At 55.9% G+C, this 19472-nt stretch overlaps 1 protein-coding gene across 1 annotated transcript in view; it reads left to right on the top strand.

The window, feature by feature from the left end:
- The window catches only part of Obscn (obscurin, cytoskeletal calmodulin and titin-interacting RhoGEF), a 144774-nt gene that overhangs the window by 83459 nt on the left and 41843 nt on the right, over positions 1-19472 (top strand). The window contains 17 exon segments of the mRNA XM_037201174.1: positions 191-454; positions 779-1042; positions 1977-2243; positions 2844-3110; positions 3404-3676; positions 4190-4465; positions 5182-5378; positions 5563-5638; positions 10839-11111; positions 11876-12151; positions 12702-12989; positions 13121-13504; positions 14518-14891; positions 16363-17239; positions 17875-18153; positions 18906-18984; positions 19264-19382. Of these exon segments, the coding sequence (XP_037057069.1) occupies positions 191-454; positions 779-1042; positions 1977-2243; positions 2844-3110; positions 3404-3676; positions 4190-4465; positions 5182-5378; positions 5563-5638; positions 10839-11111; positions 11876-12151; positions 12702-12989; positions 13121-13504; positions 14518-14891; positions 16363-17239; positions 17875-18153; positions 18906-18984; positions 19264-19382 (4833 nt within the window).

The following is a 19472-nucleotide window of genomic DNA, read 5'->3' as shown; positions in this document are numbered from 1 at the left end:
CATGTTCACTCCACCCCGCCGTCCTCTTTACACCTCCCTGGGTTCTTACTTCCTCCCAATCTGTTCCCTGTCTCACTGTTTCTGCCAAATCCTTTGCCAGACAGAATGCATGTCTCCTTGTGTATTCCATGTTCTGTGCAGCGTGTCCTTCCAAGTCCCATGTTCTCAGTGACTGCTTGGTCCTTCCCAGCCCTGCCCACCAGATTCATAGAAGACTTGAGAAGCCAAGAGGCCACAGAAGGCACCATGGTCACGCTGAGGTGCCAGCTGAGCAAGGCTGCCCCTGTGGAGTGGAGGAAGGGGTCTGAGAGCCTGAGAGATGGGGGCAGATACAGCCTGAGGCAGGATGGGGCTGTGTGTGAGCTGCAGATCCGTGGCCTGGCTGTGGAAGATGCTGGGGTGTACTCATGCGTGTGTGGGCAGGAGAAGACCTCAGCCACACTGAGTGTCAAGGGTAAAGATCACGTGTGGCCATCTGAACCTGAGCCTTGGTGTCTCCATGTTGTCTTATTGCTATGTCTGATGGAGCATGTGGCACAGCTCCTGTGGCCACCTGGTGGCCGTCTGTCCTGTACCTGGAGTCATCCTGCTTGCTGAAGAGATGCTTCTGTGTTCCCGCCCATCTCACTGCCCTTTGTATCCCTCATGGATTTTCCCCCTACTCACCATCTACACCTGCCACTGTTTTCTGTGGTGTTTTGAGTTCTTTGTGGGTGGTGCGTTCTGTGTACAAGCTTCTCCAGTTTCATGTTCTCAGTGACTTCTTGGTCCTTCCCAGCCCTGCCTGCCAGATTTACAGAGGGCTTGAGAAGCCAAGAGGCCGTGCAAGGTACAACAGCCACAATGCGGTGTGAGCTAAGCAAGAAGGCCCCTGTGGAGTGGAGGAAGGGGTCTGAGAGCCTGAGACATGGGGACAGATACATCCTGAGGCAGGATGGGGCTGTGTGTGAGCTGCAGATCCGTGACCTGACTGTGGCAGATACTGGGGAGTACTCATGCCTGTGTGGGCAGGAGAGGACTTCGGCCACCCTGAGCATCACGGGTAAACACCTCCTGTGGCCACATGATGATTTTGGACTTAAGTTCTTGCTCTCTATCTACCCTGTCCCTCTCTACCTCTCCCTGGTATTGCCTCTCTCATTTTTTTCTGTAATGCTCTCTTTGTCCTGTCTGATCTCAGCCACAGCACTCTCCAGGGTCTTAGTGTCTATAACTTACCCCTTAGGCCCTCACACCGCTGGTCATCATGTTGGGACAGAACATGTTCTATGTTCCCACTGTGTCCCCAGACATCCTACCCTTCGCCAGCCACATTCCAGCTTCTGTGTGTGCTTAGCTAAATATTCTCTTTGATTGGGGTTCAATGGATGTTCAGAGAGGACATGTAGGTCCCCCAGTGGGTCCTGTACCCTGCAGATGGGGACATGTTCCTAGTGTGGCTCTGTGAAGCCCAATGGCTGCTGTATCTTGGAAGTCTCCAGAACATGGAGGACAGAACCCTGCCTGATCTTGAGAGGTCTGGCTATTTCCTGGTGTCTGTGCGACACACTGTGTGTCAGAGGAACCATTCCAGCAGCCTTGGAAGAGCTAGGCTACGCTCCAAGGTCTGGTCTGAGGCTGTGATCTTGAAGCACAAAGCCCTTTCCTGAGTTCTGGTCTGTAGGGGCATGACTAGACTCGATTCTGTTCTGGGTGGCCTGACGTGAGTGCCTCTCTGGGTCCTTCGGATATAGTCCTGCAGGGGACTGGATGGACTAAGTGGGAGGCAGGCACCCAGAGCCAGGTCTTGAGCTATTTCCAATCTCCCCATCAGCTCCCTTACCCTGAAGCCCCCCTAGACCTGTGTTCTCATCCTGCATCAACCCCGGGCCTACCCTGGCACTATAGAGAAGCTTGTCCTCACCCTGTCTGGCTGCCGTAGGGCACTCAAGGGTGCGTCTTTAATTAGGTCTGTTAGCCTCTCCGTCCTCTCACAGCCCCGCAGGTGGTGTTCCAGAAACCGCTGCAGAACCTGAAAGTGGAGGAAGGTTCCACGGCCAGTCTGCAGTGTGAGCTGTCAGTCCCCGACGCCGCTGTGGTTTGGAGCAAGGGTGGCTTGGAGCTGCAGGCTGATGCACGCCGAGAGCCCCGGCAGCGGGGGTGTGCGGCTGAGCTGCTGCTTAGGGATGTGCGCCGCGAGGATGCGGGCGAGTACAGCTGCACCTGCGGCTCCCAGAGCACGAACGCCACACTCGTGGTTACGGGTAGGTGTCCGAGGCTGGCCGACAACTCCAGTGTTTGGGGGCCGGCTGTCGGGGCCACAGTTTTCACGCTGACCCTCACAGTCGCAGCCCTATTTCATGGGTCGCAGCCAGGAGAACTCATTCGAATGGGTGGCCCCAAGGTCTGCCTCCCTCACCAGTAGTAGCTGGGCGCCTGAGGTTCTCCTGAGCATCTCCTTCATTCTGCCCTTGTCAGAGACCCATCGTCATATGCCCGCCCTCTGTGGTAGCTTCTCCACTGTCCTGCCAGGTGATGCAAGTCTCCGTGTGTCCGCAGTCACTTTCCAAACCTGCCCCAGAGTTCTTCCTTCACCTGTCATGGTTTCACGGCAGGGTCTCTGTGACCTTAACTGTTCCTGTCTCTGTGGCCCCTCAGGGTTATTTCTTCAGGTGTTCTCCTTTCCCTGGTAGCTTCACGGGCAGGTGCGGCAACCTCTACCACTGCTGTATGTGGGTCCCCGGTTCCTCCCTGCAGCAGTGTCCTGTGGATCCTGACCACAGATCTACTGTGGGGGGTTCCCTGACTGTAACACCCTTAACAACCCAGGGACCCGCTCTCACGCTGTCCCTGCAACCTTGCAGCGGCTCCCGTGCGGTTCCTCAGGGAGCTGCAGGCCCAGGAGGTGGATGAGGGGACCACGGCGCGCCTGCACTGTGAGCTGAGCCAGGCGGCTGCAAGCGTGGAGTGGCGCAAGGGCTCCCTGCAGCTGTTCCCTTGTGCCAAGTACCAGATGGTGCAGGAGGGCGCGACGGCTGCGCTGCTGGTCCGAGAGGTGGAGCAGGAGGATGCCGGTGAATACGTCTGCGACGCAGGCCACGCGCAGAGCATCGCCAGGCTCTCAGTTCGAGGTGAGCTGCCTGAGCCGGGATGTGCCCAGCCCCTACTCTTTTTTTTTTTTTTTTTTTTTGGTTTTTCGAGACAGGGTTTCTCTGTGTAGCTTTGCGCCTTTCCTGGAACTCGCTTTGGAGACCAGGCTGGCCTCGAACTCACAGAGATCCGCCTGCCTCTGCCTCCTGATTAAAGGCCTGCGCCACCACCGCCCGGCGCCTCCTACTCTTTTAAGAGCAGGAGACCTTGTTCAGTCAGAGTCGGGGAGATGGAACCTGTGGCTCTAAGTATTTTTTTTTTTCATGGCCCTCAGCCCCCAAGCCCAAGTTCAAGACCGGCCTGCAGAGCACCGAGCAGGAAGCAGGTGGCGTGGCCCGGCTGTGTTGCCAGCTGAGCGAGGCTGAGCCAGGGGCTCCAGTGCAGTGGTTCAAGGAGGGTGTCGAGCTACACATCAGCTCCAAGTACGAGATGCGGCGCCAGGGGGCTACGTGCGAGCTGCTGATCCATGGGCTCGAGACCAAGGACACTGGGGAATATGCCTGTGCGGTGGGTGGCCAGAAGACCTTGGCCTCTCTCAGAGTCAAAGGTGAGTAGCTAGACCCCAGGAGGAGAGTTGGAGCCCTTCCTGCTACATCCGCCCCCTAGGGCTCTCCTGGGTACCACTCATATTGGGGCCAGGACCTCCACATTTCTCCCCCTCATTCCTAAACTACTTCCAGTTCTGATTCTGCAACCGAAGGGCCATGGCAACCAGGACAGACCTTGACCCCCAAAGGCAGCCCTGCCTCCTCTTCCCCAGCCAGCAGGTGGTGTAGCATTGCTGGCCTTTGAAGCATTCTCTGTGCCCTTAATTATTCCTACGGAAGGTTTTGCTTCATGGTGACCTGGCCAGGACAGGGCTGGCAAAGGTATCAGGGCCAGACACAGCACTCACCGTTGTATGACCGCTTTCTCTCTTGGCCCGTGGGGAAAGCAAGTGCGCCCTCCCCCCAGCTCAGCTTCCATGCCTGTGAGCCCAGCAGGTGACAGAAAAGGAAGGCTTTCAGGGAACTTGGCTCAGGCTAATAAAAGGCCTCTCTCCTCTGTCCCCTTCCTCCAGAGCCTGAGGTGACCATTGTACGGGGACTGGTTGACATGGAGGTGCAGGTTGACGAGGATGTGGAGTTTACTTGTGAGGTGTCGCGAGCAGGAGCCACAGACGTGCAGTGGCGTCTCCAGGGTCTGCCGCTGCAGAGCAACGAAGTCACAGAGGTGGCCGTTCTTGGAGATGGCCGTACCCACATGCTCCAGCTGAAGGGTGTGACGCTGGAGGATGCTGGCACCGTCTCCTTCCATGTGGGCAGCCATTCATCGTCTGCTCAGCTCACGGTCCGAGGTATCTGGCTCCCGGGGGCCTGGCCTTCCGTCACCCAGGATGAGAATGTACAGGTTCAGGCCATTTTGGGGAACATAGATAGGCACTCTTTCGGGGGTGAGGTTCTGGTAGTGAGGAAAACCTGTGTGCTGGTAGTTCTACAGCTGCATCTGGCTGGTAGGCTGGTAGAGTGGGCTTCCCAGAAGCTCATGTTGTCTTGGTGCTTAGGACCTACCCACTATCCCTCAGGACATTTTCAAGACTGTACTAGTCCAAACCCAAGGTCGCCTCTAGGTTCTCTGTGGGCCAGAGTCCAGGGTTTGCCATCTGTGTAGATCTAGAGAAGGAGATTGGTAGCATGCTCCCATGGGTTTATATCTGTGTAGATCTAGAGAAAGGGATTGGTAGCATGCTCCCATGGGTTTATATCTATGTAGATCTAGAGAAAGGGATTGGTAGCATGCTCCATGGCTTATATCTATGTAGATCTAGAGAAGGGGATTGGTAGCATGCTCCCATGGGTTTATATCTATGTAGATCTAGAGAAGGGGATTGGTAGCATGCTCCCATGGGTTTATATCTGTGTAGATCTAGAGAAGGGGATTGGTAGCGTGCTCCCATGGGTTTATTCTCAGGGATTGGAGTGAGGTATCATGGGACTTGTGGGATATGAGAGCTCTACCATTCAAGGGAACATTCCAGATGCAAAGGCTGATGCCCATGCTTCCTGTGTCTAGTCCCTGAGGTGACCATTCTGGAGCCCCTGCGAGATGTGAAGCTCAGCGAAGGCCAAGACGCCCATTTCCAGTGCCGGCTGTCCAGGGCCTCAGGCCAGGAGGCCCGCTGGGCTTTGGGAGGGGTTCCTTTGCAGTCCAATGAGATGAACGACATCACTGTGGAGCAGGGCACGCTCTACCTGCTCACTCTGCATAAGGTGGGCTTCTGGGACCTGCCTCTGCCCGCACACAGATGCTTCTGAGTCCATTAGGGAAGATCCTCCTCCAGGGCATTGGGCAGGGGAGGTGACAAACCCCGATTGTGGGGGATGGGGAAGGTGGATTGGCCCCTTTTGGTCAGGATGGGGTGCAAGGGCAAGCATCTTCCTCCTGCCTCCTCAGGTGACCCTGGAGGATACTGGAACCATCACTCTCCAAGTGGGCTCATGCTCCTCAGAAGCCCAGCTGAAGGTCACAGGTGGGCACCCCTATCCTACACCCCACCTGTGCCAGTGGATGTCTTTGTTTCCCAGCACTGCAGCTGTTCGAGGGGGACCAGGAGCCCAAGACTTCTAGCTGTGATTTTTGCACTGGGGCTGTCAATTTTCCAGCCTGTGGTATCTCAGGCCAGAATGGATGCTGCCTCCTGGGAGAGCTAGAGTGTCTGACTAGCATGGGCTTGGGCCCTGGGTGGAGATGGGACCAGCTCTGTGCTTTAGGTCCTTTTGCACATACGTGTATGTCCATGTTGATGTACATTTACTTACTCAACAGGCTCAGAGATGTATGTACAATCATATACCTATGGCACATATATGGATTTGGCCATGGTACATGTGGCCCCAGCATGCAGGCAGGACTTTAGGAACTTTCAATTTAGAGTGTAGCTCGTCCCCAGAATAAGTCCATCCTATGGAGCTTGGCTTTGAACAGCCTTCCCATGCTGCCTAGTCCTGGTTCTCAGTGTGATTCATTGGTCCCTCCATCATCTACCCACTTACTGATTTATCCTCTGCCATGCATGCATCCATCCATTTATAGCCACCATTTGTCATCCACCCAAGCCCATTCTTCATCAATCTTCCATTCATCTATCATTCATCTTCCTCATCACACTACCCATTTATCTAGTTACTCATGATTTGTCTGTCTATCTGTCTATCTATCTATCTATCTATCTATCTATCTATCTATCTATCTATCATCCATCTATCCATTCACCAATATACCACTTGTACATTTATTATCTACTTATCATCCAACCATTCATCCATCCACTTACCCACCACCCATCCATTCATCTACCCATCTATTCAAGCACCTGTTTGCTATCCAGCCACCTGTTCACCATTGGATGAGACCTCTGATCTCCTACCCTTCACGTCCAGGATTTCAGGATGGGTTACATATAGCTTTGCCCTTATGGACCCCTCAGTCTGCTGAGGGGAGCTAGATGTGGAGAATAGAGCATGTTCTGGAACTTTAGAGATGGTCAGGCATGGCCAGTTGTATGGCCTGTGGGGCTGAGACAGGTTGCCAAAGCCAATGCACAACTTAAAAGTTGATTGATGAAGAATTTCACCGTTGTCTTGAGTAGGGGCAGGGCAGAAAGGGTTTGTGTTTACTAGGGGATAACATGGAGCTGCAGGCTGTGCCTCAGTCCTGCTGTAAGGCGAGATGTTTCTATTCTGAGAGAGCTGGTTCATGAACAGCTTTGTTGCGGACAGGCTTGGGAGCTGGTGCTGGAGGAGGTGTGTCAGTGGGGAACGGTGTGGAAAGACTTCTAAAGTAGCACTTGGGGGTGATCCTTGGGGCTACCCCGTCTTGCTGGGCACTGATGTCTCTACAAATAGTTCCTGACTCTCCTCAGCCCCATCCTGTGGTATAGAAGCAAATGCAACAGAAGCACCTGGACTTTGTCAATTGCCCCCAAGAAGGCATCTGCTAGATGCTCAGAGAGAAACACAGGCTAGGGGTTAGCATCCTCCTTACCAGGCCCCAGGTAGCAAGTGTGAAAGAGGCCACTTGTCTTTTCCTGTGTGTCCTGGGGTATTGGAAAGTCAGCTATGAAAACATTAATGCCCCAGAGTTCTTGGGCTATCCATCTCCTGTGGTTCCCCTGAGCATCCACTCAAAAGATGGATGCAGGGGAACTAGGTGGAGCTCATCTGCATCCATGAGGCTCCTGAGCTTAGAGCTTGCTGTGAGGTGGAGGAGCAGTGTACCCAGCAGTTAAGGCCATGGAGTTCTAAGGGTGGCAGAATCTCAGTGGACATCTAGACAGACTGCCCCTGTCTGCTGCTATACCCTGAGGAATGGAAAGCCACTTCTGGGATTGAGCCCAACACTCTTGCGGCAACAGGTTCTGGGGTGCCTCCTTCCTGCCCATACCCGGTTAGAGGAGGCATCCATTATCAAGAAGAGCCCCAAATGTGGAGTTTATCCATTGTTCCTTTTGAAAGAGATGCCAGATAGGTGTCATTGGCCTCCTGTGGATGAAGCTAGAAGTGCTCTGGGGTGTGGGATGCTCAGTGGCTGACATGCTTTTCGTGGGCTCGGTGTGGATGGCCTCTGTGCTTTTCTCTTTGATTAGGGTATGCTAACTGTCTGGGGTGGATTTCTGGACCTCTGGTCCAAGCTATTCTGGTCTGGATAGTACCTGATCCTGGAAGATTCCAGGTGGCCCATGCCAGTCAATTTCAAGATTGTTCTAGTAAATTCACTTGGGACCCCAGTGGTAGGAAACAGCTGTTCCCCTCTGCATTCTGTACAACACAGGACACCTGATTAGAACAGTGGGCTCCCCACACACCAAGCAGTCCTCCAGAAGACACCAACTGGATGCAATATAACTGGATTCAATTCTGACATTACTCAAAGTTAGCAGAGACTCATTGGTTATAGACTCAGTCCCACGAGACGCACCGCCCCCCCAACAAAGTCAGTTGCAAGCCTAACCTTGCTAACTAAGTGGGTGTGAATGGGACTCACACTGCCCACCTGGGTTTGACCAGTTTGCTAGGACAGCTGAGTCATGAAACAGTTGCCGTCACTGGTTTGTCACACAGGACACCACCCAGCAACAAAGACTAGTGTGTGGGGCAGTCAACAGGTACCCCTCCCATTCTCCATATATCACTCTCCATCCCCTTGGCATCCAGGACCTTGAAATCCATCAGATTTGTTTACGTTTATCTCCAGCCTTACTGCTCTCCCCGAGGCTGGTAGGTTGAGCTGGACATTTGAATCCTCTGGTCACTTGGTCTTCCCGATGACCACCCCTTTCCTGAAGCGGGCATCTCGTTAGCATAGCCTCTGGTGTGATCAAAAGGTGTGTGCTCTGCCTAAGAGCACTCGTGACACTCAGGAAGTTCTGTGCTAGGAACTGGGACAAAGAAAGGCCCATTTGGCTATGGGATCACATTCCCACGCCAGTGCCCCTGAGTGCGGCCCCCTCCCCGCCGACCCCGGGGAGCCCCAGCCCAGACTTCCTTCTCGCCCTCTTGCACAGAGGCAGCACTGTGCCTGGTACGTGGCTTGCAGAACGTGGATGTCTTCGCGGGGGAGGTGGCCGCGTTCTCCTGTGAGGTGTCTCGCGCAGGTGGGCCGGAGGCCCGCTGGTGGTTGGATGGTACCCTGCTTCAGAACAGCCCTGAGAGTGCCATCACTGTACGAGAGGGCACTATTCACTCCCTCGTGCTCTCGGGCCTGGGGGTGGCCGACTCGGGCACCATCACCTTCCGCACAGGGCCCCTGGTCTCCACAGCCAAGTTATTGGTCAAAGGTATTGGCTAGTGGGGACCTCCCCAGGCCGGTGCTTCTGCCCTTGCTGTTCCCGCATGCTTCCTGCAGGGTCCTGGGGAACGAGGAGTGTCTGGTACTGACCCCAAGGGCCATGGGTAATTCTCTATGCCTATCATGTACCCAGGACAGAGGAGGCCTTCCATTCACTTCCTGAGTGGGAGGTTAAGTCTCCTTGAACTCTTTAGTTGGAGACTGGCCTCTTGCACATTGGCTGTGTGGGATCTGCATACACTGACTCTTGTTAACCACCCTACTGGGTAGACATCCTTTCTGAAGGGGGGCTTCCTGGGCTCCCAATGGAGAAGCCACAGCTTCCAGCTCTGGTTTGCTCCTGTGCACACCTGCTTCTCTTTCTGTGGGCACCCTTCTGGGGAAGAGTTGGCTGGACAGGGAGGGCAGCAGATTGCCAGGGACTCCGAACAGCTCCTTCCTAATCTTTGCCTAAGGCCTCCTGTAAGCCCTCCTAGAACCAGATCCAGGATGAACAGTTATTGGTTGCATAGGATTTCAGCAGGTGGGGATGGGATGGGACCCCAAGGGTGTCTGCAAGCATCCTTACCCTCTTGGAGAGGGGCAAGATGGGCTGTAGCTGCAGACTTGCAGGATCTGGGGGCCAGGTGTGTTTAAGATGGGACCTGTGTGTTCACTTTGGGCTGGAGGGACCCAGCCTGGACAGACATCTTGACGTTGTCCACTGCCATGGGTGGAACGAGGCATGTCTGATGTCCAGGGCAGCCGTGATGGGTCCCCTTCCTGGCACATGCCAGGCACCTGTTGCTAAGCCATCAGCCACCAAAACTTCATGCTTACAGCCGCTGAAGCCACTAACATGGGCAGCAGAAGGCGGGTGGGCCATGGTGGCACTGCCCCGGGGCTGATGCATGTCTGGCATGTTGGCCGACAGATCCCACAGTGGAGGTGGTGAGTGCCATGCAGGACCTGGTGGTGGAGGAGGGTGGCTCAGCTGAGCTTCTCTGTCAGTACTCGAGGCCCGTGCAGGCCGTGTGGAAGATGAACGAGCGGGAGGTGTGCGCAGATGGGGACCGTGTCAACATAGAGCAGGACTGGACCGTAGCCAGGCTGACCCTCAGGCCGGCCCTGCCCTGTGACAGCGGCATCTACTCTTGTGAGGCCGCAGGCACCCGAGTTGTGGCACTGCTCCAAGTGCAAGGTGAGGCCACCTGGCAGGCAGGCCTGACATGACCATGGTAGAGAGGCAGGCTGTGGCCGCCAGCCTTGCAGCGCAGGTGACCTGTGCAGCGAGAGCACCCATGTGGGTGGCGGCCCAGAGCTGTAGCTGGGTTAAGACACAGTCTCGTGTGTGCTTGTGGCTTTTATGAGAAACAGCGGCTAAGATAACTGGAAAGAGGGGAGAGGGGAGGGGTACGGACTTGGGAGGTCTCCAGTCCGATACAAATTGGAAGATAGCATCCCAGGCATCAGGACAGGTCTAGCAGTGCTGGTTGGGGGACTTGGGAGAAGGGTGTGGGCCACATCTTGAGGCTGCAGGCACCATTGTGGGAAAGGACACAGCTCTGTATCTCCAGTGGGCTGGAGTCTGGGCTTGTGAGGTTCTGGTCTGTGAATACCGATGAGGTTTCTCATCCGTGAGACACAGGATGCCCCTCAGCCTCATAGAGACCAGTGCTAATATGAAGCCTCTGGAGAGGGGGATGGGATGGGTGGGGCTGGGCAACCACACCTCCTCCAGTGGACCCTGAGTGCCACCCTCCGCAGTGGCTTCTGGGGTCCTGTTCTGTTTAGCCCTTTATACTTTTGGGCATGGGGGAGGGGGGAGGGGGCAGGGTTCTTGCAAGAGACAGTAGTGAAGGATTGCCGGAGCTACACAACCCTGAACTCTGCTTTGTCCACAGCCAAGAACACAGTGGTGCGTGGCCTGGAGAACGTGGATGCCCTGGAGGGCGGCGAAGCTCTGTTCGAGTGCCAGCTGTCCCAGCCTGAGGTGGCTGCCCACACCTGGCTCTTGGATGATGAGCCTGTGCACACCTCGGAAAATGTGGAGATGGTCTACTTTGAGAATGGGCTGCGGCACTTGCTGCTGCTCAAAAACCTGAAGCCGCAGGACAGCTGCCGAGTGACCTTCCTGGCAGGGGATGTGGTCACATCTGCATTCCTCACCGTGAGAGGTGCCAGGCTGAGGGAGGGCGGCGCGCCTGGGTGGACGGGATGGGGCTCTTCCAGAGGAGGCTGAGCTTCGAGCCGAGGTGGGAGAGAAGGGGGTTGTGTACGAAGGCGCTATCCTCTGAGCTCTCTCTCTCCAAGCCCGTGCAGGATGGGAGGGTGTTGGACTGGAGTCCCTTCCACCTTCCCAACTGTGCTGCGACCTCAGTGGGACCCAGTAGGTTGGAAGGACTGGGGTCTGGGATGGTGGGAGCTGCCACTCTTCAGGGGTGGGGACGCCATTGAGAAGGGTGGCATCTCTAATACCCCTTCCAACCAAGGCTCTCCTTGCCTGGGAGAGTTTTGGTGGGTATCAGATCTCCAGACGCTTCCCATAGGTGGCTGGACCTCCATGGTCTACAGGGATCTAGGGCCACTGGGCTGGGGAGTGGGACAGGAAATGGGGAGGCAAAAAGGAAGGCATCCCTAAGACACCCTCCCACCGGACCTCCCTGAAATCTCTCAGGACTCATCCACTAGAGGTCCTGGTGGGCCATCAGGACAGTGGGAATGGGACTGGAGGTGAGGGTTGTTGGCCTTCTAAACTCTCCAACATGAGGCCTTCCTGGGCCAGGAGAGTTAGGCGAGTCAGTCTGAGGAACCTCCACCCTGAGGACTTGAGGCTAGGTTGAGGGATGCTTTGTAAGGGCCAGGGGCCTTGCCCTTCCCTCTGCCCCGCCCCCCGCTCCCCCGCCCCATCCCCAGAGCTCATCCATCCTGCTCCCCACAGGCTGGCGCCTGGAGGTCCTAGAGCCCCCACGAGATGCATCCGTGAGAGCTGGTATGCAGGCCTCCTTCACGTGCACACTAAGTGAGGCGGTGCCTGTGGGCGAGGCTACGTGGTACATCAACGGGGCTGCCATCCAGCCTGAGGACACGGACTGGACGGTCACCGCAGATGGCAGCCACCACGCCCTGACGCTGAACAATGCCCAGCCCCAACACACAGGAGAGGTCACATTTGCAGCTCGTGATGCCGTGGCCTCTGCACGCCTCTCTGTGTTGGGTGAGTGGGTGGCAGAGGCCCCTCCCCTACGGTCTGGGTCTGGGTCACACACACACCCCCGCACCCGCACCCCCCCCCCCCCCCCCGCCTCCACTTTGTCTCAGATGGGTGACCATTCAGAGCTGGCTTCTGTGCAGCTCCACTAGACCCTAAGAGCCTGAGCATGGTGACTGCAGTAGCTCCGGCTGCAGGTCCGAGACCACTCCCTGAGGCTAGAGTCCCTCGAGAGCGTACTCTGGCCTCTTCTCTTTGCCTAGTGCATATCCAAGCCCAGCTCTTGGGGGGCGGGCCAAGAGAAATGAGGTCCTCCAGTCCCAATGCCTGACCTTAGTGGTGGGCGGCAAGATGAGCAAACACAGGCCCACGGAGGCTTCAGCAGCATCCTTTGCTCCCCACAACAGTCTGGACCACTGGCTTCAGGGTCTACCCCGAAGTGTATGCCATGTCCAGGATTGGACCTCAGTGACTTCTGGAAGGACTTCAGGACCCAGTGTGTGTGTGTGTGTGTGTGTGTGTGTGTGTGTGTGCTAATCTGCCCTCTTCCATGCAGCCCTCCCTGACCCCCCTGAAGATGCTGAGGTGGTGGGCCGTAGTGGCCGTTCTGTGACCCTATCCTGGGTGGCTCCCATGAGTGATGGTGGCGGCGGTCTTTGTGGTTATCGCGTGGAGATGAAGGAGGCATCCACCGGCCAGTGGCAGTTATGCCATGAGCTGGTACCCGGGCCAGAGTGTGTGGTGGACGGCCTGGTCCCTGGGGAGACCTATCGCTTCCGAGTGGCAGCTGTAGGTCCGGCAGGTGCTGGGGAGCCTGTACATCTGCCCCAGATGGTCAAGCTAGGTGAGTTACTGCTTTCAGTCCATGAGAGTGCCTGGCTGAACAAGGGAGGGAGGAAGCTCTTTAGGTTGGGCAATGACCCTGGGATCCATCATGGCTGATGAGCCTTATCCTCTGTGGACATTGTTTTTCAGCAGAGCCAGCGGAACCTGAACCAGTCCCAGCTCCAGCCCCAGCCAAAGCCCCAACCCCAACCCCAGCCAAAGCCCCAACCGCAGCCCCAGCCAAAGCCCCAACTGCAGCCCCAACCCCAACTCCAACCCAGCGCCCAGCCCCGGAGACACGCCAGGCAGTAGTTGGTGAGGACGTGTGTCTGGAATTGGAAGTGGCACCTGAGGCTGGTGAGGTCATCTGGCACAAGGGAACAGAGCGCATCCAGCCCGGCGGACACTTTGAGGTCCTCTCTCAGGGTCAGCGGCAGATGCTGGTAATCAAGGGCTTTAGGACGGACGACCAAGGGGAGTACCGCTGTTGTCCCGCCCAGGGCCCGCCCTCCTCAGGGGCTGCCACGTTTAATGGTGAGTCTGAGCTCTGGAGTCGGATGCAGTGGGAGTGGGGAAGGGTTGATTTGGTTTTTCTTCTTGGTGTGCTCTGGCCACAAGGCTGAGAGCCCTTTCTTTCCGAGACTCCACGTGATGTGCAGAGAAACCAAGGCTTGGCCAGGTGAGGCAGGTCTCATGTGACTGAACTGTGCTGTAGGCCAGCCTCCTGTTCCCGAGTAGGATTTGTGGTGGATTTCTTAAGTCCTGGGACCCCTGCCCGCAGGAGTTCTGAGACCTCTTCTGAAGCTACTTGCACTCTGAGCATGTCCTCCTCTTCATCCACTCTGCCTTCCAAGGCACCCCCACACACACACACTGAATACTGTCTGCACCGTGGTGCACCCCCTCTGAGCATCATCCTGAGAGGCTCCCTCTGCACTCTTAGCACCCCCAGATGCTTTGACCCTCTCCTGCTCTTAATCCTCTCCTGCTTCCCTGTGCCTGAGGTCCCACCACACTGCATCTCATGTCCCTTGTCCCATGCTCCCAGGCCTCCCCACTGTGCTGAGTCCATCCCCTAACTCAGTCCTCCTGCCCAGAGCCCCTCTGTGCTCTGAGAACCTCCTCCACCCACTGGACTCGGAGCCACGTGCTGCACTGGGGTCTCCTCCTCTTCCTTTCTGAGCCTGCCACAGTGTCAGCACGTCCTCTCTGTGCCGTGCCAATGTCCCCGTGAGCCTGGGCTCCTGGACCAGCAGCAGGGCTGAACAGGTGGAAATACACCTGATTTCACTTTGCTGAGCGATTTTCTGTTCTGGTTTGAGTTACCGTGTGCCCCTGGCAGGAGGTAGACTGAGGGGGGCGGTGAAAATGAGGGTGGGAAGCTGAGGCTTGGAGCATCTCGGAACAGATAAAGGTTCCTGGTGCAAGACAGAGAGCAGAGGTCCAGAAGACCACAGCCAGGTCATATCCCAGCCAGCAGCAAAGGCAGGCATGGAGTTGCAGCTCTTTCTGACCTCACCCACTGACTGCTCTGTTGCCCTTTTTAGTGGTCATGTCCTCAGGCTCTGGGGATGAGGTCCCCTCGCAGCCCAGCCTGCCTCCTGAGGCAGCCCAGGAGGGTGACCTGCATCTGCTCTGGGAGGCCCTTGCCCGGAAGCGCCGCATGAGTCGGGAGCCCACTCTGGACTCCATCAGTGAACTGCCTGAGGAAGACAGCCGTGTGCAACATCTGCGGCAGGAAGCAGAAGAGACAGCCCCTGACCTCTCTGAGGGTTACTCCACAGCCGACGAGCTAGCACGCACAGGAGAGGCTGACCTCTCACACACCAGCTCTGACGACGAGTCCCGGGCTGGCACCCCTTCCCTAGTTACCTACCTCAAGAAGGCTGGGGGTCCTGGGATCTCACCTCTGGCCAGCAAGGTGAACCTCCTAGTTGGCCTGTAAGGAGAGGGCTGGTGGTGTGTGTGTGTGTGTGTGTGTGTGTGTGTGTGTGTGTGTGTGTGTGTGTGTGTCTCAGATCTTCAACATCCACTTCTATGCCTTAATCCCATAACTTATCCATCCATTCATCCATCTCAATACCACCTACCCATATGTGCATAATCGTACCATCCAACATCCACTGATTCATGTACCATTCACTCTCCACCTATCCTTGCATCTATCTATCTGCTCATCTCTTCATTATCTACTCCCTATCATTCCATTTGTATATCACTCTCCCTACCCATCCAACCATCCTTCTGTACATCTCTCCATCCAGCTGCCTCTTTGTCCATTATTTGTAATTCATGCACTCATCTGCCCACCATCCGTCACTCCTGCACCTGTTGAATTGTTTGGCCACGTATCCACCAACATATCTCCACCCACCTGCCCACTAATCTACCATCCATACCTCCTGTACTGATTTTCCAGTTTATCCATTTAGTTTCCCATCTGTTTACCCAGTCACCCTTCATTGTCCACTCATCCAACATCCACTTGTTCCTTCTTACTCATCCATTCATTCATTATCCCCTCACTCACTATTCATTTGCTCATTATTCCTTTATTTGCTCACCTGTTCATTTATTTTTCTGCTGACTTATGTATCCACCATCTACCTAACTATTCATCCATCCATCCATCCATCCATCCATCCATCCATCCATCCATCCATCTTTCCTGTAATTAGAGTTTTCCTGCCTGGCCCACAGTCAGGACAAATCTCTGTCACCCACCAGTCCCAGCTGCTCAGACCCAACCAAGTAAACACAGAGACTTCTGTTGCTTACAAACTGTATGGTTGTGGCAGGCTTCTTGCTAACTGTTCTTATAGCTTAAATTAATCCATTTCCATAAATCTATACCTTGCCACGTGGCTCGTGGCTTACTGGCATCTTCACATGGTGCTTGTCATGGCAGCGGCTGGCAGTAACTCCCTCCGCCTTCCTGTTCTCTCAATTCTCCTCTCTGTTAGTCCCGCCTATACTTCCTGCCTAACCACTGGCCAATCAGTGTTTTATTTATTGACCAATCAGAGCAATTTGACATACAGACCATCCCACAGCACTACCCAATTAAACAACACAACCTGCCTATTTTTTTTTCTTGCATTTTCCATAAACCTCCCCACTTACCTACTAAACTCTTACAACTTTTTTCCTGAAGAGATGGGCCTGGCCTATCTGGTGTTCCCCAAAATGCTGTTGGTCCCCATCTGGGCCACTGCATACTGTGATTTCTAGGATGAGCATTTGCTTTGGGGAGCAGAAGTAGCAGGGCTCCAGCAAGCACCTGGGCAGCCACTAAGCTGGAGTCAGATGGAGTGCTGGAGCGGTACTGGGCCGGGAGTGTTGTTGGTCTTAATTTCCCAGCCTTGCTCTGACCTCACATCCTGTGTCCACAGCATGGGGCCCAGGTGGCCACCTCTGTGAAGCCACAAAAGCAGCAGGAGCAAGCAGTGCCCGTGTGCCCGCTGCCGGGAGACTTGAGTGCAGCCGACCTGAAGGATCCGTCCCTGGACAAGGCAGCTGTGAAGATCCAGGCTGCCTTTAAGGGCTACAAAGTGCGGAAGGAGATAAAGCAGCAGGAAGGGCCTGTGTTCTCCCGGACATTTGGGGACACGGAGGCACAGGCTGGGGATGTGCTGCGGCTGGAGTGCGTGGTGGCAAGCAAGGCTGATATGCGGGCCTGCTGGCTGAAGGATGGCAAAGAGTTGACCGACGGGCGGCACTACCACATAGACCAGCTCAAGGACGGCACCTGCTCTCTGCTGGTCACTGGCCTGGGCCCCACTGACACTGGCCGCTACACCTGTCAGGTGAGCACCAAGTTCGGCCGTGTGAGCCACAGTGCCTGTGTGGTGGTCAGTGGGACAGAGAGTGAGGCCGAGAGCTCCTCAGGGGGCGAGCTGGACGACGCCTTCCGCCGGGCCGCCCGGCGCCTGCACAGGCTCTTCCGAACCAAGAGCCCAGCTGAGCTTTCAGAGGAGGAACTCTTCCTCAGCGCCGATGAAGGCCCTTCGGAGCCAGAGGAGCCGGCAGACTGGCAGACATACCGAGAGGACGAAAACTTTGTGTGCATCCGCTTTGAGGCGCTCGAGGAGGCCCGCCGAGCGGTCACCTGCTTCCGTGACATGTTTGCCACCATGGGCATCGGGGTGGAGATCAGCCTGGGGGAGCAGGGACCCCGGGGCGTGGAGATGCGCATTGGCAAGGTGGCTCCCACTGTCACCCCTGCGGCGCCGCCAGCAAAGACCCCTGGCCTGCAGACTTCAGATGCTGGTGAGTCCATGGGCTGCAGCGGCCTGGGGTGGGCGTGGGGGAGCTTGGCCTGAGGTAGGGCAGAGGGAGAAGAGGATGGAGGGCTGACTGAGGCAGAACCAGAAGGGAGCTCTGGCTGGTTGTCCCCCAGCCTGTCGGGGTGGAGGGGAGCATGGCAAAGCCCTGACTTTGAGGTTAAACAGCTGGTTGTGAACCTCAGCTTTGTCTTTCCCTAGCAGTGCGTGTTGAGGTCCGTTCCTCGCGGTAGTTTCCATGTCATGAAAGTAAGACAACCTCACTCGCACCTGAGTCTCTCCTGGGCCACCAGGAGGTTATAATGAAGGTCCCTCAGGGCTGTGTCTTGAGACTTCTCCCCAGTTTGGGGGTACCTGGGGCTTAAACTTCCAGCCTGTACGTCCTTTTCTGCCTGTCCTTTCCAGTTCTGCACTCCTCTGCCTCACTGGGAACCAAGAGAGAGTTCTTACAGAATAGGGAAGGAGAGAAGCTCGGGGCATCTAGTTGCGGAGCTTGGGAAACCCCTTATAGGAAAGGCTGCTGTGTCACGCCACCCTCTGGTGGCGACCTGCATGCACGTGGCATCTGGTTATGACGGGCATCCCAGGGTTAACGTTGTACCCTCTACCTGCCCGTGCCAGCCCCAGTGTTCCTGACCGAGCTGCAGAACCAGGAAGTGCAGGATGGCTACCCCATGAGTTTCAACTGCGTGGTGACGGGCCAGCCTGTGCCCAGTGTGCGCTGGTTCAAGGACGGCAAGCTTCTGGAGGAGGATGACCACTACATGATCAACGAGGACCAACAGGGCGGCCACCAGCTCATCATCACGGCGGTGGTGCCAGCAGACATGGGTGTCTATCGCTGCCTGGCAGAGAACAGTGTGGGAGTCTCCTCCACCAAGGCGGAGCTTCGTGTGGAGCGTGAGTGCCGGCCTGAGCTGGGTGTCTCCTGGGTGGCCTGGGTGTGGTCTGACCACCTCCAGAAGACTCTGCCTCCTAATACCAATACCACACTGATGATTTTCTTTTCTTTTTACATTGTGTGTGTGTGTGTGTGTGTGTGTGTGTGTGTGTGTGTGTGTGTGCTCGTGCACGCCATGACACTTGTATGGCGTTCAGAGGACAATTTGTGAGAGTCGGTTCTCTCCTTCCACCTTGTGGCTTCCAAGGATTGGACTCAGGTCACTAGGCTTGGTGACAAGCACCTTTACCTGCTGAGCCATCTGGCCAGCCCAAGATTCATGTTTTAACACGTGTATTTGTGGGACACAAACATCGGCTGTGTGACAGCATACAGCAGAGAGATCTAGTCTCTCCTGCTGTATCCTGATGGCTAGTCCTCAGCTGTTGGTTTTGAGGCCAGTATCTCTTTAACCCCTCGTGGTAGTGTAAGATGGAACTGGAAGGTGCTGCCCAAGCTGCTGTAATTCATGAAGACTGCAAATTGTGTGACACCATAGTTTGTTGGGCCGAAGAGGCCTGCAGTTAGTTATAGCCTGGAAGTGTTGCCCGGTCACGGGCTGGGGCAGGGAGGGTTCAGGAAGCTGTTGTCCTTCTCCATGCTGAGTGTAGGTAGCTCCCCTCAAGACTGCATGGTCAGAGCCTCACAGGGCCAAGGTGGTCCTAGTGCATGTGTTTTAGGCCTTGTTCCTGAATCACCCTTTCCTCTCCAGTGACCAGCACAGACTATGATACCGCAGCGGACGCTACTGAGACCTCATCGTACTTCAGCGCCCAGGGATACCTGTCCAGGTGGGGTCCCTCAGAGATGGAAAGGTCCAGTGACTGACTCTCCCTGGGTTTCTGAGGAGGCAGCCATGCCCTGCTACCTGGGGCAGGGGATTAGGGTACTTGGATTGACAAGACAATCTTAGGGACTTCCACCAGGCCCCGGTGGCTTTGCTTCCTCTGTCCCTCAGTTCAGGAAACTTCAGTATCCCTCCATGGCTGACCTCACTCCCGTGGCCCTCCTGCCTTGAACCTTCTTACTTGTTGCTTTACGGCCGTTCCCTTGTTTGTCCTTCCTGACAGCCGGGAGCAAGAGGGAACCGAGTCAGATGAGGGGCAGCTTCCCCAGGTGCTGGAGGAGCTGAAAGACCTCCAAGTGGCCCCTGGCACACGCCTGGCCAAATTCCAGCTCAAGGTGAAAGGTAAGGAGCTGGTGAGGAAGCATCACTGCCTTACTGAACAGAGGCCAAGGCCTACCAGCCACAGTCGGGAGGCGACCCCAGCCAGCAGTG

The sequence above is a fragment of the Peromyscus leucopus genome, chromosome 8b (assembly GCF_004664715.2).
Source record: "Peromyscus leucopus breed LL Stock chromosome 8b, UCI_PerLeu_2.1, whole genome shotgun sequence".
Lineage (NCBI taxonomy): Eukaryota > Metazoa > Chordata > Mammalia > Rodentia > Cricetidae > Peromyscus > Peromyscus leucopus.
This window is presented reverse-complemented; position numbering and strand designations above follow the sequence as displayed.